At 42.3% G+C, this 26453-nt stretch overlaps 1 protein-coding gene across 1 annotated transcript; it reads right to left on the bottom strand.

Moving 5' to 3' along the window:
* Window positions 1-1400: 1400 nt before the first annotated feature.
* RPF2 (ribosome production factor 2 homolog) lies at window positions 1401-23916 on the bottom strand. Its single transcript, XM_034765863.1, has 10 exons — window positions 23767-23916; window positions 21660-21792; window positions 17506-17543; window positions 16616-16655; window positions 12733-12814; window positions 12562-12638; window positions 11262-11361; window positions 6317-6419; window positions 5639-5783; window positions 1401-2058 (listed from the first exon to the last, which is right to left on the bottom strand). The coding sequence occupies exons 1-10, from the start codon at window positions 23787-23789 to the stop codon at window positions 1876-1878; spliced, it is 924 nt and encodes a 307-aa protein (XP_034621754.1). The 5' UTR covers window positions 23790-23916; the 3' UTR covers window positions 1401-1875.
* Between the last annotated feature and the right edge of the window lie 2537 nt (window positions 23917-26453).

Consider the following 26453-nt stretch of genomic DNA (forward strand, 5'->3'; position numbering starts at 1 on the left):
TAGAAATGTCCAGGATTTCCCCCTTCCCCTCATGCAGAGTGCGGTGCAGCTGACTGGACGGCTGTGCCTGATTGAAAGCCGCTCGCAGCCACTGGGGCCTCTAGCAGCTGGAGTCCCTCCCCCTCTCCCGCAGAGCAGCGCCTTATTTGTTTGGCTGCAAGTGGAGTCCGCAGCTCTCCCTCGGCCTGGTGGGGGGGGGCAGGCAAGGGACAGGGAACGGGGGGTTAGATTGGTCGGGGGTTCTGGGGGGGCTGTCAGGAGAAGGGGGTGGAGAGAGCGGTTGCGGCAGTCAGGGGACAGGGAGACTTAAATAGGGGGTGGGGGTCCTGGGGGCAGTTAGGGTGGGGGGGCACAGGTAGTGGGATTCTGAGGGGGGCAGGAAGTGGGAGGGGGCGGGGCTGGGGTGGGGCTAGGGCAGCACCCCGTGTCCTTTTTGATTGTTGAAATATGGTAACTCTATGTGAAAATGGGCTCTTCAATCCAGCAGACAAAGATTGTATAGCAAGAGCCAAATGGCTGGGACTAGAAGCTAGACAAACTCAGGCTAGAAATGAGGTGTAATTTTTTAACCATGGGAATAATTTATGATGGGTACAATGGGTTCTCCATCACTGGGAACTTCTAAATCAAGACAGAATATTCTTCTATAAGTTGTTTTAGTTCAGACAGGAATTAATTCAGGAAAGTCCTATGGCCTGATATACAGTGGATCAGACTAGATGACGATGACGACAGTGGTCCCTTCCAGCCTTATAATCTATGAATGGCTTTCTAAACAAAGAGATAAATTGGGAGGATGAAAAAATAGCTAATTTACCAATTTCCTACATGTTCCAAAATGTAATAAGACAAACTACTTCCTATGAAACAATGAATAAATCTTACTGTACTTTAAAATAGTCTTCCCTTTTAGATCCCAAAGTTTTCCATCTCATTCAGTTCTGAATAGATTTCACTAGCGTGACCCCACTGCAAGACAGCTTTTTAAACTTTGCTTTCTTAGAGTATGAAAAGAAACTTGTCCAAATCAGGAAAGAAAAGATAAATCAAGGTTTTGCTTCTTTAGCAGTGTCTCTATGGCACTCAAATATAGTGAAGAGCATGGTATAAAGACCTAGATTAAACAACACAGTAGACTGAATAAGTTAGTCTTGTCCCTTGCACTCCATATGGAAATCAAGCATAAGGTTCTGTGCTTAAGAGACTCAAAGGTCTCATGTGTACCTATGGTGAGTATCAGATGCTCAGATACTTTAGTGATGAATATAGTATAAGCAGCTTGACAGATCATTCCTAATTCTACGGAGTGTAAGTAATGCTAAAAGCAATAGTTACAAAGAGGACATAGTTCATTAGCACATACTAATATTGATATAGTTTCTCTTTTTTGAAATGCATAGTTAATAAAATAGTCCAAAGTTTATTAAGTTAGCGGTGAGTATTCACAAAATTATGCAACAGTCAAAATACCTTTAACATTAGCTGAAAACAAATCAAGGCCAGCATTTACACGCTAACAGCTTAGTTCCTAGAAAGTTTATATGACAAGACTAGTCTAACAAGAGTCCCCAGGATAAAAACCCTAGAAGGCCATTTGGTAAACTATTAGATAATTGGCTTTCTTCAATAATTAGTTCTACTGATTTCTCCAAATAAGCATATTGAGCTTCAGACAACTGAGGAAATAATGTCACTGTACAGCCCAACACCACTGAAGTTCACTTTTGTAGGACTATGCATTAAAAATAATTACAGGATTACAGCATTTAAAAAAAAAAAAAAAAAAGGCAGCTGACTGGTCCACATCTGCCACATTTATTTTGTGACAAATACAGCAAAAGCTGAAGTTATCAAGAGTCCAAAACTTTTATCCTCTCAGACTGATTTTAATTTCTTTGGACTAATCCCTTCATCTTCTTCAGTCATCTTTGCTGCAGGTCTCTTCTTTAATCCTTTCATCTTCCTCGTCTGTAATTTACTGAGATCCTGTTTCTGCATGTGGATCCGACCATATGACGTACCAAAGACATCGTGAGAGATATTCTTCTTCTTCTTCGGCTGCAAGATAAGAACAATGTTAACATTTCTGTGCACAGAATACCACTCAGTCACTCAGTGACTGTAGGCAAGCACATCTGCCATCACAAGTCACCATATTCACCAGTAATTAAATTTCCATTACAATTTAAGATAACTACACCTAAAATCCAGAGCATACAGATTTATTTTCCTGTCCTTATATGCCACCAGACCAGTTTCTTATCCTGCCCTACCCGTGCGTCCCTCTATAGATCATGCAATGACATCAGTTAGCTTAGCAAAAAGACCTGAACATTGTAAAGATAGTGTGCAATAACAGAAGGTTACTTATTGTCATGGGAGGTTCTTTGAGAGATGTGGTCCCTATCTGGATTCCAAGTGTGCTGGATTCCAAGCCATGCGCTGGAGACGGAACTGTTGATAATAGTGTCCATTGACCTGCGTACAGGAGATCCCAAAGGGGAGGACACAGAACTGATCATGGGCGTTGCCACAATAAAACAAAGATAAGCAGGGTGAATGTCTACATAAAAGTACGCACCTTTCATATCAAGAGCCACAAACCAAACTCCATGGGGGAGGGAAGGGATTGTAAGGGGGAGAGTGACCATCCAGAAGTGAAAGGTGCGGATTAATATGTTTAAGGTACTGAGGTCCAGAATGGGGCATATTCCCCCCGCTGTCTTTTCAGAATAAGGAAATAGGGGGAATAGAAGCCATGATGGTGGTGTGGCACAGGCTCTATGGCACCCTTGTGGACAAGGGCAGTGGTTTTGTTGGGGAGAAGATGGAGTTGGGAAGGGTTGGGGGGGGGGGCGCCTCCTGGGTGGGTAGCATGCGGGGAAGGAAAGAAATTTGATCAGGTATCCTTGACAGATGATGTCTAGCACCCAGCAGTCAGAGATGATGGAACTCCGAGTGTGGACAGAGTGCCAGACAACCCCCGAATATGATGGGAGGTGTGTCCGGAAGGGTTATGGAAGGTTTGCAGGTCTTGATATAAAGAGAGTCAAAACGATTGTTTGGGTCAGTGAGAAGTGGAAGCGGCAGAGGGAGAGTGCCAGGACCGTTGAGAGCAAGGTTGACGCTGAAGCGGTTCAAAGGGTCGCTGGGGGTACGGGTGATAAGTGGTGCGAGAACGAGGATGGAAAGGTGGACGCTACTTTCGGTGGGTGGGGGCTGTGGCATAGATGCCCAGGGAGCAAAGGGTGGCCTGGGAGTCCTTAAAGGAGTGAAGGGACTCGTCCGTCTTGTCGCTAAACAGTTTATTGTTGTCAAAGTAGAGGTCTTTCACCATCATTTGGACCTCCTTTGGAAGACCACTGGACTATAGCCATGACAGAGAATGATTCCGGACATTAAGGAGCAAGAGGCAGTGTCTGCAGCATCTACTGCAGCCTAGAGCATGACTTTGGCCACCAGCTTCCCCTCATTCTACCATGTGTGGGAAATCCTGTTGTCGGTCAGGAAGAAGAGTCCTGGAAGTCTGCCAGTTGGGAATAGGATAGAAAATTGTATTTGGCCAGAATGGCCTGATAACTGGCAATACAGAATTGTAGCCCTGCTAATGAATAAACTTTCCTACTCAGCGAGTCTAGTTTTTTGGCATTGCGATCTGTTGTTGGCATTGTTGATTTAAAATGCTGCTGGTGGGCACGTGAGGTGCAGCATTGATCACCAGGAAATTTGGTGGTGGGTGGTTAAACAGGAAATCTGTGTCCTTAGAGGGGACGGAATAGCGGTTTTCCACTCGCTTTGGTATGGGGCACAAGAGGCTGGCGTATGCCACACCATCTGGGCTGATTGTAAAGAATCCCGGAGATTGAAGCATATCCAGGAATTGGTCATGGGGGTCCTGAACATCCTCTAGTGGAAGGCTGAGGGACGCGGCCATGCGACAGAACAGCGACTGATATTGTGTGTGGTAATCCGGTGGGGAGAAAGAAGCTGGGATCAGGGCATCATCCGGCGATGATGAAGCGTCCATAGGAATGGGCAATTCCAGCGGTGTGATCGGGGCCACCGGTGCCGATGGACCCAGAGGGTCCAGGGGTTCCTCCTGGACAGTGGCTGTATGCGTGGGAAAGATGCGGTGTGGGTGGTGTGCATTGCGATGATGGAAAGAGTCCCGTGAAGCCCAAAATGGCCAAGGAGTTGCCATGCATGGGCGGGGCCCACAGGTACCGGGAATCAAGGGTCAGTGGCATGACTGTAGTCTGGAGGATAGGTGTGGTGCCGAGGGTCCGGACTATAAGAGCAAGAAGGTGAGAGAGCTGTGTCCAGTTCTGAAGACCAGTCGGACTCAGACTGGTCTGGGAAAGAGGGAGTTGATGGTGCAGGTGGTACCGGCAGTAGCGGTGATATCGGATGATGGTCGACCAGGAGAAGGGACTTGGCCATCGTCGTTGGAGCGGGACAGAGGCCACATTAGGGAGCCTGGAACGTGGTGGGGTACCAGCGAAGGGTAATGTAAGCTCTGCCATTGGTGTAAGAGAAGATAAGTGCATGGGACTGGGAGTACTGAGCTTGACGGACCTGGGGGGGAGGGGTCGACGGTGCCAGAAGTGACAGAGGGTCCCGGTGTTGGAATCGACGATGCAGGTGCAGGGTGGCGGTGTTTAGAGCGATGTCCTGTGTGCATTTTCTTGAAAGGCGGTGTTGAAGTTGAAGTTGGACCTTCACGTGTTGTGCACAACTTCTCCCACAACCGATCCCAGCTTGGGGAGGAAACACTGAGTTTTGAGATGGTCCCCCATCGGGGAGCGACCCTTGTGCCCATACTACTTGTGCACGCGGTAAGGTTTTGTCAGTGTTGGCGGTGCTGTACGAGAGGGTCCAGGTGAGGCGGTCACCATCCGTGACTGGCATCCCTCCGGTGGTTCCGCCGGAGCCAGGTCTTGCTGCCCACATGGGCACATGGCTTCTGCCATTAGAAAATTTTGGAACAGAAGCTTTTGTGCCACCTGGATCCACCATGAAAAGGAGCTCCAGATAGAGCAGCGAGAGACTATGTAGGCTTTGCCCAGACAGTTCAGGCAGCGGGTGTGCTCGTTGCTTACTGAAAAGAGTGAGGGCATGAGGTACAGTTTATAATCCTGGTTTGAGAGGGCATAATCCCCGGGCTAGGGAGAGAAGCCCCTGAATGGGAAAGATCCAACGAGTAACGTAACTAGCTATGGACGAAAAACAGACAACTATCTAATTAAAGTAAATAAAGAAACTATATACAGTGAAAAAAAGGTTGAACGCCGTACTCTTTGGTGGCTAAGAGCATGGAGGGACTGGGTTCCAACTCTGGCCATGTGATGGTAAAAGGGAACTGGAGTGGTGTCAACCCACGCAGCCTCTTAATGCCTCGGACACACCACGTGATTGATGCACAACACGTGCGGGTCAACGGACACTACTAGCCACAGTTCCAGCTAAGGCACATGGCGTGCATGCGCACCCCATGCTTGGAATCCACATAGGGACCAGCACTCAAAGAACACCTTCATCCCTTGGACTTTTGCATGGTTTACTTGAAAACTGGTTCTGTATTAAAGACTATGTATGAAGAAGAGTGAAGATTTTTGTATAAAATACAAGGATTATGTACCTTGAGGGCTTTAGGTTGTTTAAGAGATAATTTATAGAGGTCTTCTGAAGCCAAATGTGTTCTCCTCATCACCAGATCTAATGAAGGTCCCATCTCTTCCAGTTCAATCCTCGGAATTTTACATCCCGACTTCTTCAGCAACACTCTGCAGAAGAGAGAGAGTGGGGAAAAAAACGTTGTCCACCTTTGCTGCATTTCGTACTTGTATTTCTACTTATTTTCTGGACCATGGGACAGAATGTGGCCTTTAGAAAACATGTGCCACTGTTGAATTTTATTTTTGGTTCAGAAAACTTATAACCAAGGTGCCAGTGTCTGAACTTGAATGTGTGTGCAACTCCCACTGATTTCAATACAGTTATGTCTCTGTAACCCACACACCTCCTGGGTGTGGTATTCTGTCCCCTCTAGTGGCACCGAGACCACTTAGAGATTAATGAGTCTGCACTACAGCCTTAGGTAGGGGCCATGGGGCTTTTAGCTCATGCAGTAGAGGCTCATGCTAAGCTTCAGAGGTCACAGGTTCGATACCGCTCACCCACGACCGGGATCTGTTGGTGTTACATGTGCACAGAACCATGGGCTGAATCTGGCCCTGGAAGGGCACAAAATGGCTACAGATAGAAATGAAATCTAAGCTCCTGTTAGACGGGGGGGCGGGGGGAGAACAACACTTACTTGTAGCTTCGCATATAAATTTTGCCATCCATAGCTGTGAAATGCAGAACATACTCTAACCCTGCCAGGCGAATAGTGGGCACAGTAGGACCTCGAAAGAAATCTGAAAGAATATTTCAGGAAGTAAAGAAACCTGACACTTTTTTTTAAATAAAGAAGTTTTTCAAAAAGGAGGTTTAAAATAGATTGGAATCAAAAGTCCTGCTTATTTGATAACAGATCTGTGTTATAGTGAATGAATCTCAGATTAACTTGAAACAGATTTGGCCTTTTTAGAGGCAACCCCAGTAATGCTAAACAGGGTCCCTTTCTGACTCACATGCAGGATTATTCACTACTTCAAGCCCCAATCCAAGACTGCACTTGCTTAATTTTGCATGTGAGTACGCTCAATGGGACTACTCATGCATGTATATGCTTAACTTTACATACATGAGTAGTCCCACTGAGCCTACTCACATGTGCAAAGTTAAGCAAGTACAGAAGTCTTGGTAAGAGAACATAACAGACATCTGCTTTCCAGAAATAATTTGGTAACTATACAAGCTCCAGATCTTATTTTAAACATCAACCCTACCCCACCCCACCCCAAAAAATATTGACCAAACAAACATTATCATTGCTTCAATAGCAACAGTAACTTTAGTTTTGTGAAATAATACAAAAAGCAATAGTTATTTCAGTTTATCCACTCTTCTAAACTTTCAGCTATGAACTCGGAAAAAGAAAATGCATCTCACATATGTTTAGCTAAGTATACATTAGTACGGAAATAATATTTAGCTAGGTTAAGAGTTTGTGGGACAAAGTGATGGATTAAAAGTCTCTGGTACCAAAGCTAGCAGTTAGAGGAGGTATAAATAAGTGACCAAGATCAATACAAGATAAACATATACTAAGTAAGAAGGAGATAGTGTTTAGTGTTATCTTGATTGCTTTTACTCCCCATTGTTTATACCACCATCTTGGAAACTTGAGACCCTCATTGCTTTATAAAGCAGTTTTGTCTAAGGTCAAACAGAACACCTTTGCTCTTTTTTAAAGGAGCTAATACTTGCTATTGCACTGCAATGAATATTTTTACTATTGCAGATATACACATTTAGCAGACAAACGCAACATGGTCAGTTACATTAGAAAGAAGCTTACAGTTTGCTCCCTGTAAAACTGTGAGCACAAATTCAGATACCAGTTAACTATCAGTTAGTTGTCTAACATAATTCTCATATCAGGGCCATTAAAATAGTGTATGAGCAAAGAGCACACAACCATGCAAATCTGTCAACCCTTTGCAGAGAGTGGAGGAAGGATGTGACCTTGTCCTAGGGAACAAGGTACGTTAATAAAAAACAAAAGACTAATTAATACCCAGAAGCAGAACTGCTGAATGGGGGGAGGGGGACGGCTTGCTTCCCTTTAAGTTTCATTTTCAGATTCTTCAGCCAGTGTTTTCCTCAGTGACCTTTTTCTGGGAAAATCAGTGATGAAGCTATGTTGAAAACAAAGTCTGGTGGACACTACCTGGAGTTTAGCCAGAAAAATACTCTGGGTCACTTAATATTTTCTCCCTCCTCCTTTGTTGGGTTACTGGATTTGTATCTAGAGAAAAAGTCTACAATATTTTCTTCTATTTTAGAGTCTATTTTCCCAGGCTGTAGCTAAGACTCTGTCTCTTCTGGCATGTGAAACTGTATCTACATTGCTTTTATTGGCAGATTATCCTTTAGTATGTTTTTGTGGTATAGCTTTCCACTCACAGGATGATCTTTGTAAGCAAATACAGGTAGTCAGGAATTTAAGTGTCTATGACATCCACCATCTATAGACAGTGTGTTTCCACTCTGGAACATTAGGGATTTGAAAATGTTGGTTTATTCATAGTTTTTGAGACAGTCCACTGTGGCTGGATTAGAGACAGTGTTTTCCTTATCTTTTTAATTCCTGCCACCAGTTTACCTCTTGTTTTTCTCAATGGGTTTAATGTATTTCAAGGATGTCTGGTTTAGTAACCACAGCAAAAGAGCTTTTGAGAACTTCCATTTTGTCTTCAAGGACTTGATGTGTGTGTTCCAAAGTAATTTATAATTTGGCCATTTATTAGGAAGATGCAACAGTTCTTGTCTGAACAGCACAAATACTGCTGGACTTTGCAGCAGCATGATCGGTGCAGCAGGACGTGGAACAGTTGTTTTATGCTGCTCTTTGTCCCCTTTGTATCACCTCTACCTTCTCTTTTTCAAGAGAATCTAAATGACCCCTCCATATCACTGTCTTGGACTCCAAATAATTTGTGCAAACAGGGTGATAGGATGAAGGAGAAACTTAAGTGCTATCTCAAAACAAACCGGTCTTCTCCTATTCAGTCTAAGCCTGCATTTTAAGAAGAGTGACCCAACATCTGCCAATTTTTAATACACAAGTGGGTCCAATAAAGGAATGAGTGAGTGGGGAAGTGTTTCACAAATATGTGCACAGGAGGCTATTAGAACCAGGGGTGCAGCAACTACATCTCACAGGGACCAACAGACTCCTAACACTGGCACCAGAAACCAATGGCAGTAAAACCACTACTACAATTTTAAGACAATGTTTGTATGGAAACGGGATGGGGAAGAAAGTGACAAATCTTTGTCTGGTTGGTCTATGTACAGGGTAAAGAGAAGCTGCTATTTACATATCCAAACCATTATGAGATGTCCTCAGTTTTTTAAAAACGGATTTAAAAGCTTAGTTTAATTTGGGTACTATATAATATGCGAGTTCATCCCTCTACCCCCACTGATTGCTATAATGTGGGATTGCTGGCATAGGACTTCCCAAAAATGTACAAAATGTCCTTATGGACCACATGTCTATGAAAATCTGGTTGTTTACCACTAACATCAATAACATCACACAGTCTAGTAACAAGGGGTCATTAGATAACAGCCTCCCGGCTCTTGGCAGTAGTGCTGTAGTAACAAGTTCTTATGAAACTGTCACTGCTATTCTAAAGTTTCTTGGCAACAAAATGGTGGATTAAATACATTATCTTTCTCAGGACCAGAAAGAGTTGCTCCCTATCATATAACAGCAATTTCATAGCAGGTCAAATTGTAAATCTAAACTATTTGATGGTATCAACATCTCATTAAATCCTTAATCCGAGGAACCCCACTATTAATTTGAGGAACCCACCTATTGTTTTGTCTTTAGACATTTCACTGAAGCCAACAAAACATCAGGATATTTGGTGTGTACTTGGCATATGTTCTGCAGCAAAAAAATGGATGCGTATTTGACTGACGTATATTTAGGTGTAAACAAAAGCTTAAGGCAAACAAGTGGGATGGGATATGTTACTCAGATGGGCAAAAGAATAAATTCAAAGGGCTAGACTAGTGTCTAGCAAATATCTGTTACTGATTGGCAACACCATCCATTTCAGCAGTAAACCTATATTTCATATAAATCTCAATTGTGTGCACGCATTTCAATCCATTACCCCAACGATGTGAAAATATGCTTAAAGGGATGCACATTAGAACAACAATGTGTGGCGTTACTGGTGTGTAATGATTCTCTTCCAGAAATTTGGGCAAAGTGGCACAGACTCAATCTTTTATGGTTTGCATCCTATATAATCTGGACAGTGATGTAATCATTTAATCATTCACAGGCCACCAGCTCCTAGAACTGACTGAAAAATAGCTTTGCCATAAAATTCATCCTATTTGGTGCTATATCTCTGAAAAATACATAAATGAGCTCTTAAGAATAGAAGCAATGAATTTATTAATGCAGTAGTCACAGAAAGTCGTCTTTTTTAGCATCTCCAATTGTAGTTTAGAAAGATCGTGCAGCTACGAAGCCAAAGGCAGTGGCAATTTTTAAACTAACATAGGCAAAAATGGTTCTTTGGGATTTAACTATAAGTAAAACTTAGAAGTTTGAGTTTCATCTGAATCTCCATGCCTCCATCCACCTTTTCATTCCCTACCAACATTCCCACACATGCCACTTCATAGTCCACATCTTCTCCCCAAAATCCTATTCCAGGTTAAGCACCACCCATTTCTTTTAATGAAGTCTTGCTGCCGGGAGAGAAGTGCAGGAGAAGGGGAGCAGATATCCAGTCATTCTACCTTCTAGTTTCACTCCTAAAACTTACTTCCCAAGAGTACTCAGATTGTGAATAATGCCACAATACCATCTTACTTTTAAGCTCCAAATAGAACAAGTTAAATTATTTTAGACAGAAATAATTGGTCTAGAAAGTACACCCATTTTTGTAGTTGCTCTTAGCACTCCTAATTAAAATTCATAACCTTCTTTATCATCTGCATGTTTTCCGCTTATTCCAATGCCTCCCACCCTGGATGTGCAAAAAAGTTTGTACATTTCTGTTTAATGGAAATCTGTGCCTAGCTTGAAGTTAACATACACATTTAATTGTATATGTTTCTGCCTTATCAACCACTTCTCATTTTCATTGCACATGAATTTTGAACCCCAAAATTCAACCTAGTGAGGTCCTGATCAGAACTGGTTGCAAATTCTCTGATGGAATAGTTTACTATTAGAAAACGCAGTGTTTTGACAAAGTTGTTTCAATATTTCCAAAAAATGTTTTGCGAGGAATTTTTCACAGGAGATTGACTTTTTGTTCAGATTCAGGACTAAATTAACTCTTGAAATGTCAATTTTCCCACTTCAACCACCTCTAGTCTTCATGTTTTTCCCAAGCTGATCTACTTTCTTCCGTCCTAGGAAACGGACTTGGTAATTACAGCTTTAACTTCACTTTTATGGTACGCTGTAAATCCTAATACCACTTCCTTAATGTTATCTTGCATTCTTGAACATGGACAAACATTAACAGGCAAACCAACATTTCTCAACATTTAGCATTGCAACAGATTTATGAAGTCCAACTGCTCACAAGGTCTTATTTCAAAATACTCACCAATGAGAAGACTTTTCAATCTTCTGTATTCTTCATTTAAATCAAATGTGTCACCAGCAAATATCAACATGGGCTTTGTTCCTTCCGGACACTTGCTGTTCTATTGGACAAATATCAAACTAAGTTATAGAGCATCTTATTTATGCAAGTGACCAGGCACATGCCATTCTGAGCTGTTCTGGTCTCTGATAAACACAAAAAGGAAGGCATTTTTTAAAAAGAAATCTATACATGTTACTTGTACTTGGAAGTGTTTGGGTTTTGAGTGTTTTTAAAACAGTAAGTGAGTGTTGTTCTCATTTAGGTTGAATAAGGAAAAGCTTCCTCATAATAAAATGTGTTAGACTGTGGAAAAGACCCTACAATGGAAGTTCATTTGTTTGGGACTATTTAGAACTAGACTGCATGAAATACAAGCAAGCATCCTGTATTTCTTGCATTGGGAAGGAGAGGGAAAAGACTTGCTAGATCATTCAGTCCATTTCCAACTTCTGATACACCTTTATACAGCCAATTGATCACAACTCCCTACTGTGCAATTGTTGTGAAAATTATCAAGCTTAAGGGGAGGAATCACTTTTCAAAGTTAAATTTCTTGCTACCTAAAAGATCTTTTTCATCCGTACTACTTGTTCTGAATCTGCAAACTATGTAGTTGCTAATCTGTGTAGTTTCTTAATTATAATTGTGTAAAAAGGCATATAAAATAGCTAACTTATTTTTTGGCAAAACCAAAACTTAAAATGATCACACCAAAGTGGGTTTGCTGTTAGGTTTGGGGATTTTAAGTCTGTAGAATTCAAAATGTTGGCCCTCATACTGAGCCAGATACAGTTCCTGAAAACCAGGGTTTGTGTATAATTGATGGCCTGAGAAGGTCTCGGAAGTATCTCACACTGATAACAGAAATATCCTGAGCTACAGTGAGATGAATTCTGCCTTTGGAAACCTATACGTGGTTTCCCCCAATAACTTTGAAGGCCTCCCATGAGCAGAATCCAACCTAGTAGCTTTGTAAATTGAATTATTTTTGTTTGCAGCTAAAAAAACTGTAGACTTGGTTTGGTCCCAACTAAAACTCTGCAAAGGAATTCACTGGTAAACATGTAAAAATGTTATTAAAATTTGCTATAAAGCACAAAAATAAGATTCTGATGTGAATGCACATGTTAATCATGGAAGTCTAAAAGAGGTAATAGTGAAATGGTTTTGTTTTCTTTAGTGAAAGTACACTAGATTCACTACAAGTGCTCACCAATAGATGTCACTAGAGCTCCTGCATTGTTTAAGAGTATCTTACCTTAATATCTTTTAGTGACACAAATTTCTCAATGCCTAGCTCAATCATATCCAGGACATGATAATCAAACATACGACCTACAAAAGAAAAAACAAAATTTTGGGTTAAACATTTATTCTCAAGAGCCAGTTCTTCGATCCAATTTAAAAAAAAAAAAAGAAAACATTTTACCTATTATTAGATTGTTAGGCCGCTTCTTATTATGCGAACCAAACAGAAACAAAGAACAGTCCGACTTCTTAGAAAAAAACTCCTATAAGATTAAAAAAAGACCACAAACTTCAGTTTGCAAACATGTTAAAGATTTGGTGATGGTTAATGTCACCATTACATCAACTGAACAGCTACAAATTTCAAATTGTAACCCATTCCCTCTTGGGAGGTTAATCCATTGTTTTATATGCATGCCAGATAGTTTAGGTCAAATGCCAGGAAAAACTAGTGATACTCAGACCTCAGTGGTTCAGGAGCCAAATTAACAATCAACATTACCCAAAAGAACCACAGAAGTGTGAATTCATGATTTCATTTACTATAGCACTATTCATATTTAAACAGCATGATGGGAAATATTTATTGCATATTATTCTCACAGCAAATAAGTTGATAACTTAGAGCAAGCCAATACCTTAACTGGTTAATAACATAATAAAAGCATCCTGATTGGTTAATAACTTAGACTGGTTAATAATTAAATCACAGTGTTTTAATATCATGTGCTACAAAGAGCCGCAGGAGACACATTAAAGAGTCACTTGCAGCTTGCAAGCCACAGTCTGAGTGTCACTGAGCTAAATATTCCATTTCCTAATTTTGTCCCATTACTCCTTGTTCTTTACATTTTTGCACTGATCACCCTGAACTCCTCGTCTGCCCTCTTTGATGCAACATCCTGTTAAATACTTGTAAACAGTTATATTTCCTCATTTAGGATATGTCTACACTGAAATCCAAAGTATTATTGTAGCATAGACATTCCTGCACTCCCACGGCTAAAAATAGCAGCGTAGACAGGCTAGCAATGGAAGTGCATACCAAGGATCCCTGGCATGCTTGTGTAGTCCATGATGCTGCATTTACACTGCTATTTTTAGCCATACTAGCGTGGGTATATATATTTGAAATGCCATCATTTTTGGAGCCTAATTTTTGGCGCCTAATTTATGAATGCTTTGGGATGCAGGGTAGCAATACTGCAATTTTTAGTCTAAATGTTCCCAACAGCACTTCTGGAAAATGCTGTGCACTTTTCACAGGATAAGGGACATTTGTCTGAAAGGAAATTTCAAGAGCATGGAGCACAGGACAGGGGCTAACCCCCCTCCTCCCATTTAACTGACTGTACCATCTTGCAGTTCACTGACACTCATCTTCCTCTGAATTCCCACTACTAATTCCCAAAAGGAAAGTAATATAGTATTGCAATTAACTCAAATGTTGGATATTCATCAAAATACTCTGCCTTGCTTAAAACCAAGAAGAGATGGAGGAAAATCCATGAACTAGAAATTTGGACACCAAAGAGAAATCCTCTAAAGCAGAAGTTCCCAAACTTTTCTTATTGCATAATCCCTTCCAGATCTACCAGCTGCCTGCATATCCCTATTCTTCTCGTCACTGATACTGTGTGTTGTTCTTAACATTACCTGTCTTTAGCCATTTGTCCATATTTTACTGTTATATACAAATATAGTTTTAGTGCGACGTATCTGTGTTGTCATAAGTACATCGAAGTACATTAACTACCATATTTTATATAACAAATTCCCACTGAGGTTGAAAGCTTCATATGAGTAGCCTATTATGAAAATGCAATAAATAAAATAATAACTAAAATCCACCATTACACAATTTCTCTGTGTACCCCCAGCGTACACATATCACAGTTTGGGAACCCCTGCTCTAAAGGACACATTCCAAAGTAAGCTCGGTTGACTTGCTAGCAATTTGGCAGAGGAAAAGATACATGGCCTGGCACGCTGTCCTAATTATGTGCAGATATTGAGTCCCTGCCAACAGAACACACACATTTGATATCATATGGATGAACTGAACCTTTCACTTTGAGGTGGACATTAAGAAAGGTCCTCCACTGTTAGTAGATATGGATGCACAATTCTCCATTAAGAGAAAACAATGGCAAAAACAAAGTACAAAACAGGTAAGTCTTAGTGAGGATGACGGCAAAATAACACTTAATCATTATACGGGTCTTTTACTCTTCAAAACACTTTACAGACATTACATAAAGCCTACGATTTGTCAATCTATTCCCTGATGCCTTGTACAAGGTAGAGGACCATAATATTTAAATGTCAGCATATTTTTCACTACAGGAATTGAGCCTGTTTGTTGTGGTTAATGCCTCATATTAACCATACTAACAAATGGCATAAACGACAAAATGATGATAAAATTACAGTTCCGTTTACATGGGGTAATGATGCAATTTGTCATTGTAATGGGGTCTACAGGCCCCACGCTGAACCAGGGCAAGGAATAGTATAATACTGGGCTAGGGAGACTCCGCCCCTCAACAGGTGCAAGGCATGTTCCCAGTGGAAGAACAATTAAGGAGACTGGTAGCTGAGGAGAAGGAGAGACATGAGCTGTACGTGGCACCAGGAAGCAAGGCTGATGCCGAGAGCTGCGCCAGGAATGGCTACAGCTTTGTGAAGGCTGCTCTAGCAACAGGGACTTGAATTCTTCCCTCATTACGCTGTGGGCATTTCTAGGAACTCATAACTGATAATTTTCTCACAATTACCACAAAAATCTGTTTTATTGGACAACTGGCAGTGTAATATCAATGCAAAGAGGACTAGCAGTAAATGAACTGTTTATCCAAAAGTTTATATGGTCTTAGAATGTAGTCAATGAAAAATATGAAAAAAATGTAAATTCTCCATATACTTTTCAAGATGTTTAAAAAAAAAAAAAAAAAAAAAAAAAAATCGAAGGCCCTAATCTTTGTTTTGTACCTGACGGAGCAAAGGTGTGATTAATTCCGAGTCAACAAGAATCCATCTCAAATGAGGTCTGTTCTTAAACAATGAGTGTATATTATCACTTCCCATCTCTTATGGGCAACCAATCACCTGTGACCAGCAGTCTTTGCTCTAAACAAGTACGTTGTTCCATGACTCTCTAAAATAGACAAGCCCTAGGATTTAAGATAATGCTTTGATTAAACTGTAAATGTGGGAGGTGTAATCCAGGGATTAGCCTCTCTATTTTTGTCTTCCTGTTCAGAAACCAACTTGACCTTAAAGCACTGAACTGAGACCAAATCTAGTCCGATGTATATAACAGCCATCACACCCCGGAAAAGTTTGTTTTAATTTTCATTCTTTGTTTTAATTTTTTAAATGGAAAATTCTTGTCTGTGAATTTTGGAATAAAACTTGTAATTCTTGATCTTTGATTTGCACAGCTGAAATCAGGCAGAGCACCTCAGCTTAATACGTGTTACTCTTCCTCTACTCAAATGTAATTAAGAAAAGCAATTTTTACAGGACACCCTAAATTTTTTTTTTTAGTCTTTTTCCCCTATAGATTTTATTTGTGAAGAAACTAAGATGAATATTCACATAAACAATACTTTAATGACCATGAGGTTGATGTGAATTTATAAGAGCTATGTAAAAATATTATCCTTCCCTTCATGACAAACTCCTTTACTTCTAACAATGTTCTATAATCCTAAATCTGTTTTGTCATAATTTCATAGTAACATGCATGCACTTTCAATAGCACCCCAAAATTTTTATTTCCACAATAATACTATGACGGTTCTGCCTTCAGACAAATGAGTATTAATAGAAAATAACCTGGCAACATAAAACCAACAGCAGTATCTATCAGGATCTAGAATTACACAGATAGTCAACTTACTCCAAATTGCACAATAATTCCCTATAATTTAGCTTCTGGGGTATAACTCCAGTGAACCTGGGAGAACTACTTTCCATGGCAGCCCTGCATGACTATGTACAGGATACTGTCAGTCTCTCTTGTTCCATAGCAAGCTAATTAAAATGTGGTTTTTACTTACCAATGATGTTTGATCCTCAAAAGGTCTGGTAATATTTTTTCTAAAGAAAAAAAAAAAAAGAGAAGGATTTGGGATTTTTTGTACAACTTCACACTAGGTAGCATGGTGGCACTTGGGTTATCGTGTTCTTCTGAGAAGATTACTTCATCTTTAGAAGCTGAGTTCCAAAGCAATATTAATTCTGTTAGTCCTTCCTTAGCGTTCCCTATGTCAAAGTCCTTCTGTCATTAGATGCACTCTTCTCCACATTTCCTCGTATTATGATGCGCAAATTGCAAACAACCATAGAGACAGTACTCCAGAAGTGCAATAAGATGCCCTCCACAAAATGAAGGTTTGCCTTCCAGGTATCACATGATACATCTTACAGTTGTCTTTGCCTTTTCATCCATGTCACGTTTAATATTCCTACATTTTCATGAGGTAGTACAGCCAAGCACCAGGATTACAACTTTCCGCCAAATAGCTCCCTCTTTTGTATAAACATATTCAATTATGAACATATTCCCCATTGACACTACTTGCAACTTTACCTTTTATAGATTTAATGTTACTCTTTCAACTTATCTGTGCCAAGCTGAACTGCTGCCATATCTCATTAGCTATTCACACAGATTTGGATCATCTGTGAAGTTGATCAGTAACTTGTCCCTTTTGCGAAGTTTTTACTTCACGTATTTTGATAAATGGGACGGAACTCAGACATTTAAACACCTATGGGCTTTTCCCCAAGTGGTGGTTGTCATTTAGAATCACCCTCAGTTTATTATGTAGCCAGATTTTTTCTTTAAATCCACTTTATTGGCCTACACGGCACCTTTCTAGTTTCTCTCTGAAAATATTAAGCCCAACTTTTTCAAACAATTTTAAAATTGCAAAATGTAACTTACTTTTTGTACAGTACAGCAAAGGGCTTTTTCAGAGCATACTGTAAAACAAAGAATTTGAAGTGAAGGAGAAAGTTATTTTAACACACTGAAATACTAAGCATTGTTCTTTCTAAAATGCTACATGAAAACAGCATCAAAAGAATAAATGAATTACTTGAGAATTAAGCACAGTGGCCATAAGGTGCAATCAATCCCAGAAAGAAATCAACTCTGTAGACATGCTCACAAAAGGGGCAAGAAAGTAGAGATCTAAGACTGGATTACTAATTTTAAAGAGGAGAGGTTTACAGAGCCCAAAAAACACCAGAACAAGGCAGCAGAACACCTCCACTTTCCACTCACAATAATCTCAACATTTGTACTGGAGATATTAAATTTCAAAGAAAACTATACCATTTTTTATTTTATTAAAATATTTATACAAATTGAGGGGAAATGTTGCTTTGCAGTTAGAGCACTGGAAGATGAGTTCAAGGTTATATTCCTAATTATGGCCCTGACACACCGATTTAACAGTGCCTAGCACAATGGGGACCTGGTCCATGACTGGGGGTACATCAACACTGCAACGTAAGCCCAGGGTTTGAACTCAGGCACAAACCTAACCCCCTTTTCATCTTCACACAAATCATGCTAACTCAGGACCTGGACCTAGGGTCCCAGGACCCATGGGGGTGGAGGGTCCAAGACTGAGTCATGCCAGGATCCAGGGTTCAAGCCCTATTGCTTTGCAGTGTAGACTAGCCCCACTGCACTAGTGCTCTGGGAGTTCACCAAAGATATTCCACAATACCACAGACTGACTTTCTTTGTCCTCTTGTTGGAATTATGAATAATATTTAGAATTATTAATATGGGAAATCACCAGACACCAATTTAACCATAAATTGCTTTATTAAATCCAAAGTATCCTTATGCAGTATCCAATACAGTAACAAAGTACTCATAAGCATTTGATCAAGATACTTACAACCAAGAGTGCTTAGACCCATTCTGGTTGGCTCCAACATGGTCAGCCGGGTATTAGCAATGAACCCTTTAAAAGTTTATTTTTTATACTTTTAATGAACAAGTGATGTCATTGCAAATTACTGACTTCAGCTAAAAACATTTCACTCTTATTTCCAGTCTTAATCCAGATAAGATTTACAACCACCTCTCTTTGCAAGGCCTTCCCTCCCCTCCTTCTTGCTGTCAAACAGTCTTCCCATTGCACCTGGGTTCACATAGGCTTTAACATTGGCGTGTGGGTTGGGGAAGGGCCGTGTTGGCTCATTTTAAGACAGATTCTCTTGGTTTTATTTAAAACCATCTGCAGTCATCCCTAGAAGTCAGAGGACTTGAGAAACTTCCCCTTATCTTGTTAGTTATTCTTTGAACCAGACATCCTCCCTACTTTATTCCTTCTGGCCTTATCACTTATTTTTGAGGCCTTCCTTCTACTTGCTAGTCAGGGCCTCTCTTTAAAATACATGTATATTTCCTTAACCAAATTTAAGCTAACTTTAATTCTTTAATTTTATACTTATCCTACACTTCTGAACAGTCAAGTTTTCCCACACTGCACCACGAAAAAAGGGGTAGAGCAGCCACATTTTGGGAGGGCGGTAGTAAGTCTGGGATATGGGTGGTTATACTTAGGCCCACATAATGTAGTGTAGATGGTAGAGCCCCAGGCTGGGAGCCAGGGTTCAACAATTCCTAACCTGGGGTTACAAATGAGTATAGATGCTCAAGCCCTGGGTTAACAAACTCAGGAATTGCTAACTCCAATTCTGCTAACGTTGAGCTCACCTTGCAGTGCAGCCATAGGGATTCCTAGGTGTAACTGCAACACAAATTATACCTATGCAACATTGGGCAAAGCATATCACCTCTCCATACGTCAGTTTTCCATCTGTTAAATGGGGATTAAACCTAAGTGTAACACCTCTAAGTGAAAACAATAGTTTCTTTAAACAGCTTTGAGATCTTGAATGAAATGCATTACAGAAAGGCAGAGCATTACTAAACTCCCATATTAATAAAACACATTAGGCAAAGTTAAAGACACACAAAATATTTTAAACCCAATTAGTCCTAAGGTCAAAGTTTAGCATTTCCCTACAACAGCAGACGTCAAACTCATTCCTATCACAGCATTATTTTTTTTTTTTGCGCTATTTTAGGTGTCTGATGGCATTAACTGTTGCAGGTAAAATATCTGAACACCAAGTCAGGTTTTGGCAAATCAATTTATTTGAAAAGATTTTATTTTGAAGTGTATTTGTATTTGATCCTTGTTAATTATTTAGGACTTTTTACAGACATTTCTAATAAGTTGTTTTTTTTGGTTAGCTCTTAAAGAAGCCTGGACCTAAAGACAGTCAGATCATTACAGAATGTCTCAGTGAATAATGGGATGCATAAATAGAGGACTCTTGAAGAGCAGAGAGATTATTTTACATCTATATTTGGGACTGGTGTGACTGCTGCTTGAATACTGCGTCCAGTTCTGATGCCCACAATTCAAGAAGAGGGTTCTGAGAAGAGCCACAAGAATGATTAAAGGATTAGAAAACATGCCTTACAGTGATTGAGCTCCTTGAGTCTATTTAGTTTAACAAAGAGGAGGATAAGGTGATTGAACAACCAATCTAGTAGAGAGAGATAAAACAATCCAATGACTGGAAGTTGAAACTAAAAAAATTAAGAAATAAGACAAATTTTTGACAGTCAGGGTAATTAACCATGGAATAATTTACCAGGGATAGTGGTGGATTTTCCACCACTTACAATTTTTAAAAGATCTGCTCTAGGAATTGTTTTGGGGAAGTTCTATGGCCTGTGCTATGTAGATGATCACAATGCTTCCTTTTGGCCTTGGAATCTATAAATCTATGACTTAGTCCTTATGATTTGGCATCTTTCATGTTAGCGATAAATCCCATTTCCCCACAGAGATATTGCAGTTCTGGTCCGACATCTACACTACAAACCACTGATGGCGGTGCGTAGGATATGTTCAGTGAAATGCAAGCTGCATCCATACTCCAGTACATAGCTACATCTGTAAGTGAAAGGCTCCGGCAGAGAGTAAGCAGCAAGGAAAAGCTCCAGCAACTCCCCACTGCAGGAGAATCTCTCTGTGGCTAGGCATGACTCCAGCAACAGGAAAGCAGCAGAACACTACAGTGAGTGCTCCAGTGAGTAGGGTGCATACCTGGGTACACCCACAGGGTTCAAGGCATGTCTTTATTCTACTTGCCTAAGGAGTGCCTCACCATCTGCACTGCTATTTATACCCATGCTAGGTGGGCATGTAGTATATGTACTCTACACACTGCTGAAAGGAGTGTGAAGTGTAGACATACTTACAGACTTGCAGTGTTGACAAATCTCTCAATTTCCTTGAGAAAAACATGATTCTGACCTCTGCTGGAGCCAGTCTCACAATGATTTGAGAAACTCCTGCTGTCATACAAATTTCAGCCCTGCTTGAGGGGGTGGGGAGGAAGGGCACAACCCCTCTGATTGTCTGCTTTCCCTGCAAGTGGCAGGGAAATAGGGAAGGCAGCCAATCAGGAGGAGAGCTCTGCCTGCCAACCTCCAACCCCTCAGGAGCTCAGAGGAGTTTTTGGATAGGGGAGAGGGAACAGCTCTCACAGAAGGGGAGGAGGAAATAGGAAGAGCCCAGCAGCTCAGGGAAGCTGTGCTCCCTGTTCCCTTTCCCATCCTGAGAAAAGTGGGTTGCCTCCTCCCCATCTTTGTGACACCAGCCTGGGAAGTGGGAGGGAGGTAAATAACCCTTGGGAGAGGGGAGTACACAGAAGGTGCATAATTAATAGGTGGGGGGACAAACTTCATTAGGATTCTGGGGTTTGGGGAGAAGCTGAAAGCTCTGTACTATGAGGCAGCATTTTAAACATAAGTCTTTGTAATTTCATCTCAGTCCTCTGGCAGTGGGCAAAGTCACCTGACTCTCTAAATTTGGTAGAGTTGGCAATATTGACTGTCACACACACTGGTTGGGGGCAGGAGGAATACAAAACAACTAAGACTGGTAATATTGGATTCGTAGACCCAATTTATTTTAAAAATGTGTGAAATTACTCCTGATACACAGCCCATGTTAAAATTTATTTCAGTACATATATTTCCAACAATATACTTACAATATCTTTAAGCGTTTCAGTCACTGTTAAGTTTGCATTTCCACCTTTTATGAGGATGGCATTTTTTGTATTTTCAGTGAGCTTGGGTTCTCTCTTCTCAAGAAACCTTTTGGCCCTCTTTGTTTTAGGCTTTCTACAATAAATTAATTACAAAATTAACTTGCACAAAACATATTAGACTATGCTTGAAACAATCACTGCTGGTTGATGTTCAATCAATAAAACAAAAATATGAACAAGTACCATACAAAATAAACTCCACACAAAAGAGTTAATGAAAATGCTTTACTTGATTTGTAAACATTCCCCCCCACCAAAAAAACCCTACTGAAATTGAAGGTAAAATCTTGACCTTAAGTTTTAATTTCCTGAATTCTGCTGACTTGAAATTTAATGTGTGGCAATATTTCCACATCTTTACTGAAGTCCTGATGGTTTCCCTTCACACCAAAACCCTGCATCATGGCCTCACATACTATGGCTCATGAGGACTAGAGAAGATCCTCTTAAGAGCCCATCAATGGCAGCCTAAAGGCAAATTAAAAAGCCCAAGTTACGCTTGGCACTCCTCTGCTATTTCATGATGTATCATCATGTACAAATACAGAGTTAGAAGAAAAATTGCCAATGAACAATTGCTACCATGACCAATCTGAATTCGGGTCCTTAGAACACAATTAACAAGGGGGGGGGGGGGGGAAGCTTTTGGTGTAGGGGCCACATCGGGGGGGGAAATTGTATGCAGGGCCCTGAATGTAGGGCTTGGCAAGAGGTTGGGCTTCAGAGGGAGTGCGGGGTATGGGAGGGGATGTGGTGTGCAGGAAGGGGCTCAGGGCAAGGGGTTGGGGTGCAGGCTCCAACCCAGCACTGCTTACCTCGAACGGCTCCAGGGTGGCAGCGATGCACAGCGGAGCTAAGGCAGGCTCCCTGCCTGCCTTGGCCCTGCACTGCTCCCAGTTCCTAGCCAATGGGAGGTGGGGGGGGTGATGCCTGCAGGTGAGGGCAGCGCACTGAGCCCTCTGGCCCCCTCCCCCAGGGACCACAGGGATGTGGTGCCGTCCGCTTCCGGGAATGGCGCGTGGCCAGGGCAGGCAGGAAGCCCGCCTTAGCCCTGCAACGCCACGGGGCTGGCAATTCTGTGGGCTGGATTGAAAGTCCTGACTGGTCAGATCCGGCCCGCAGGCCATAGTTTGCCCTCCCCTGCAATTAGCCTCTATTAAGATAGATGTTCCAGTTCAGTTTCACCAGTGACCACTGCACCACATTTATAGATTATCTGTGAACAAAATTTTGCCTGCACCTAGACAAGAATGATCTACTAAGCCTGAAGAGTTTGCTTCTGAAATGCTAAACAGGACCAGAAAGTAGGAGACTACCTCTAGATCAGAGATACTCAGATCTCTGGTTCAGGAGCCAAATTAGTGACCAATATTACCCAAGAGAGCCACAGCAGTGTGTATTCATTGTTTCATTTACTATTTTTATATTATATATATTATTCTCACAGCAAAATGACTGACCAAGTATTCTACAATTGGTTAATGACATAGTAAAAACATCCTAATTCGTGAATAACTTAGATTGGTTAATAATTAAATCACAAAGTGTTTCAATATCACCCTGGTTGCAGTGGGGCGGGATAGGGAGGTTATTTTGGAGGACGAACTGAAGCAAGAGAATCCCCCCTACAGCAAATCCCACAGCCACAGGGCCCTGCCCCAATACAGCACCCTACAGAGCACTCCTCCCTCCTTCGCGTTTACACCTCTGGAGGCCCCGCGAAGGAGCCTCTCGTCCCCTCGCGGCTGGCCGGCCGCGGGCAGAGCCGGGGAGATAGGTGTTAATACTCCGTAAAGGAGCAGAATCGGTGCCACCCCTGGGGCAGCTGGACGGGGGAGGACGGGGCCCTGGGGGACGCTGTTCTCCTCCCCCCTGCGCTAGCTCGGGAGTCCAGCTCCTGGCCAGGGGCCCGCCTGGGGGCACAGCCCACTCCGCGGACAGCAACCCCCGCCCCACTGAGCTGCGCGGCCGCCGCCTAGAGCGAAAGGCGGGGCCGTGTGAGCAGCCGGCGCTATCGGGCCCTCCCAGCCCCGGAGCCGCCACTTACACCACCCGGTTCAGCGCCTCCATCTCGCCGGCAAGAGAGACTGACGCACCCCGCCCACACACACACACACGGGCGTGCAGGACCCACAACGGACCAGTCCAGGGACGTCCCTTCACTGCGTCATGACATCACATCCGCCGTCAGAAATCCAAGCTTCGACGCAGAGGGACTGGGACTCGGAAGCCGCAGAGTGCGTGCGACTTTTCTGTTACTGAGCATGCGCAGTAAAAATTGCGGCGGTCACCGCCCTCAGATCGAAACAGGTAAAAGGAACTACCGTGGGGAAATGGCTACGGAGACGCAGTAGGGGCAAAATTCTCAAAAATGAGAGGCTGGGTGGGGGGATTTTGTTCCTGGCTGGCTGGCGTCTTTCCACTGCACCCCCTAGCCAGGGCAGTGGCAGTGCAGGCCAAGGTGGGGGAGGTAATATATTATATTAGACCAGCTTCTGGGGGTGAAAGAAACAAGTTCCTGAGCTACCCCGGAGCTCTTCTTCCGGTTAGAGTAGCTCGAACACTTGTCTCTCTCACCAACAGAAGTTGGTCCAATAAAAATATTGCCAAACCCCCTTGTCTCTATAATATCCTGGGACCAACAGGGCTACACTAACTAGGGTGACCAGATGTCCCGATTTTATAGGGACACAGTGGCATAGCCAGGAGGAGGGAACAGGGGGAGCAATAAAAAAAAAAAGGCAGCACCCGCTGCGGCGCTTTTACTCACCCGGTGGCGCTCCGGGTCGGGTCTTCGGCAGCAGGCCCTTCACTCGCTCAGTGTTTCTTCAGCAGCACTGAAGGTCCTACCACCAAAGACCCAGAGGGTCTGGGAGGCAGGAGCTGTGGGGGGCACTTTTGGGGGCCCTGCAGGCCCAGAGTGGCCCAGGGAATTAGCGGGAGACAGGGAGCAGCCCGCTCTGCTTCCCTCGCCCCAGCCCCTGCTGTGTAGCTCAGATGACCCTGATATCTGCTGGGAGAGCAATACAGCGGTGCACGACAATCCAGGAAGTTTTTGGAAAGTGTAGGGGACAATTTCCCAGTGCAAGTGCTGGAGGAACCAACTAGGGGCAGAGCTTTTCTTGACCTGCTGCTCACAAAGAGGGAAGTAGTAGTAGGGGAAGCAAAAGTGGACGGGAACCTGGGAGGCAGTGACCATGAAATGGTCGAGTTCAGAATCCTGACAAAAGGAAGAAAGGAGAGCAGCAGAATACGGACCCTGGACTTCAGAAAAGCAGACTTTGACATGCATCGATGAAGTGGGCTGTAGCCCATGAAAGCTTATGCTCAAATAAATGTTAGTCTCTAAAGCTCCATTAGTGTTCATTAACAGTTCTTTCATCTTTCTTTGGAAAAATTCAGGTGCACTGGTAATCCTAAAAGGTAATCTGAGAAAGCAAAACTGCCAAAAGGTGTGAAAATAGTCAGTTTAGAACTCTCTTTGGCTAAAGGAGTTATCCAGAATCCACTCTAGACATCCAGCTTGGTGAATACTGTAGCTCTTTTCACTTGCTTTAGGAAGGAAGTCATCCAGTTTGGGTAAATATATTTTTTTCCTCACAACTGCTTCATTAAGTCTTTTAAGAGCCACACAGATTTGTATTGTTCCACTTTTCTCTACAACCAGTACCGTTGGGACACGCTGGCCTGCTGGCAATATCGAGAAAATCTCTGAGCCAATCTGTTCCATTCTCTTAAACTCAATTTCCACTTTATGAAGCAACGCGATAGGAATCCTGCAACGTGTAGGTACACTGCATGGTTCAGCATTGTCTCCGAAGGTTATTTGTACTGGATCTCAATTGAGTTCTTCCACTTTTCTCACTAGGCCCATCATGGCTGCCACGCTGCAGCTAAGAAGTTGTTGGTCTTTGATCACATGCATTCTGAATGCAAAGCTTTTGTCTTTGTAAATTGTTTCTGTTGTGAACTGGCCCATTCAATTCAGAATATCTCCGGGGCTAGTCAGAGCTGTGGGTGATTTCAGTACTGGGAGGGGCTGAAGGTGACTGTAAATCACTTCTGAGAGGACAGTCCCCTCTGCTCCGGAGTCAATTTTAAAGTCTGTAGTCTTCCAATGAATATTCAGTATCATCACATGTGATAGATCCCAGAAACAATGCTCTTGGCTGTAATTATAGTCAGCTCCATGACTACCTTAGTATTTTGTGCATTTATTACATATTTCACCACACATGAGCTATGGAACTTTCCACATCATGTGCATTTAGTCTAAAATGTTTTGTAGTTAGCTTGGAACTCACTCAGAGCTCAGAACTGTTATGGTAATGACTTTTAGCACTCATACAGTGTCTGTTTACAGTGTGTAAGCTAGTTTCAAGTTGTTCTGCCTGTTGTTCTTCTGTTTGACTAGTTCAGACAGTCACACTGTCTGGAGTGGCTCACAACTGTGAATGCCTCCCTCAGGACAGTCAAAAGCAGGGCAGACACCCCAAACGTTGGTCTGTTCCATAATTAGATTTCACCAAGCCAATAACAAATATGAACTCTTGCATCACTATAACAGTCTTACTATGGAGTCACACAGATAGTCCCCTTACACCAGTGGTGGGCAACCGCGGCCTGTCAGGGTAATCCGCTGGTGGGTGAAGACAGTTTGTTTACATTGACCGTCCACAGACACGGCTGCCTGCAGCTCCCAGTGGCTGCGGTTTGCTGTTCCTGACCAATGGG

The sequence above is a fragment of the Trachemys scripta genome, chromosome 3 (genome assembly GCF_013100865.1).
Source record: "Trachemys scripta elegans isolate TJP31775 chromosome 3, CAS_Tse_1.0, whole genome shotgun sequence".
NCBI classification, from domain to species: domain Eukaryota; kingdom Metazoa; phylum Chordata; order Testudines; family Emydidae; genus Trachemys; species Trachemys scripta.

What these genes read in the sequence shown, in the direction of transcription:
- RPF2 (XM_034765863.1), bottom strand. Translation starts at nt 23,789, where the DNA reads ATGGAGGCGCTGAACCGGGTGGT. An exon ending in CTGAAACGCTTAAAGATATT is followed by an intron (nt 17,544 to 21,659) that starts GTAAGTATATTG and finishes TTTGTTTTACAG; the next exon opens with TATGCTCTGAAAAAGCCCTT. An exon ending in GCCTAACAATCTAATAATAG is followed by an intron (nt 12,639 to 12,732) that starts GTAAAATGTTTT and finishes TTTCTTTTGTAG; the next exon opens with GTCGTATGTTTGATTATCAT.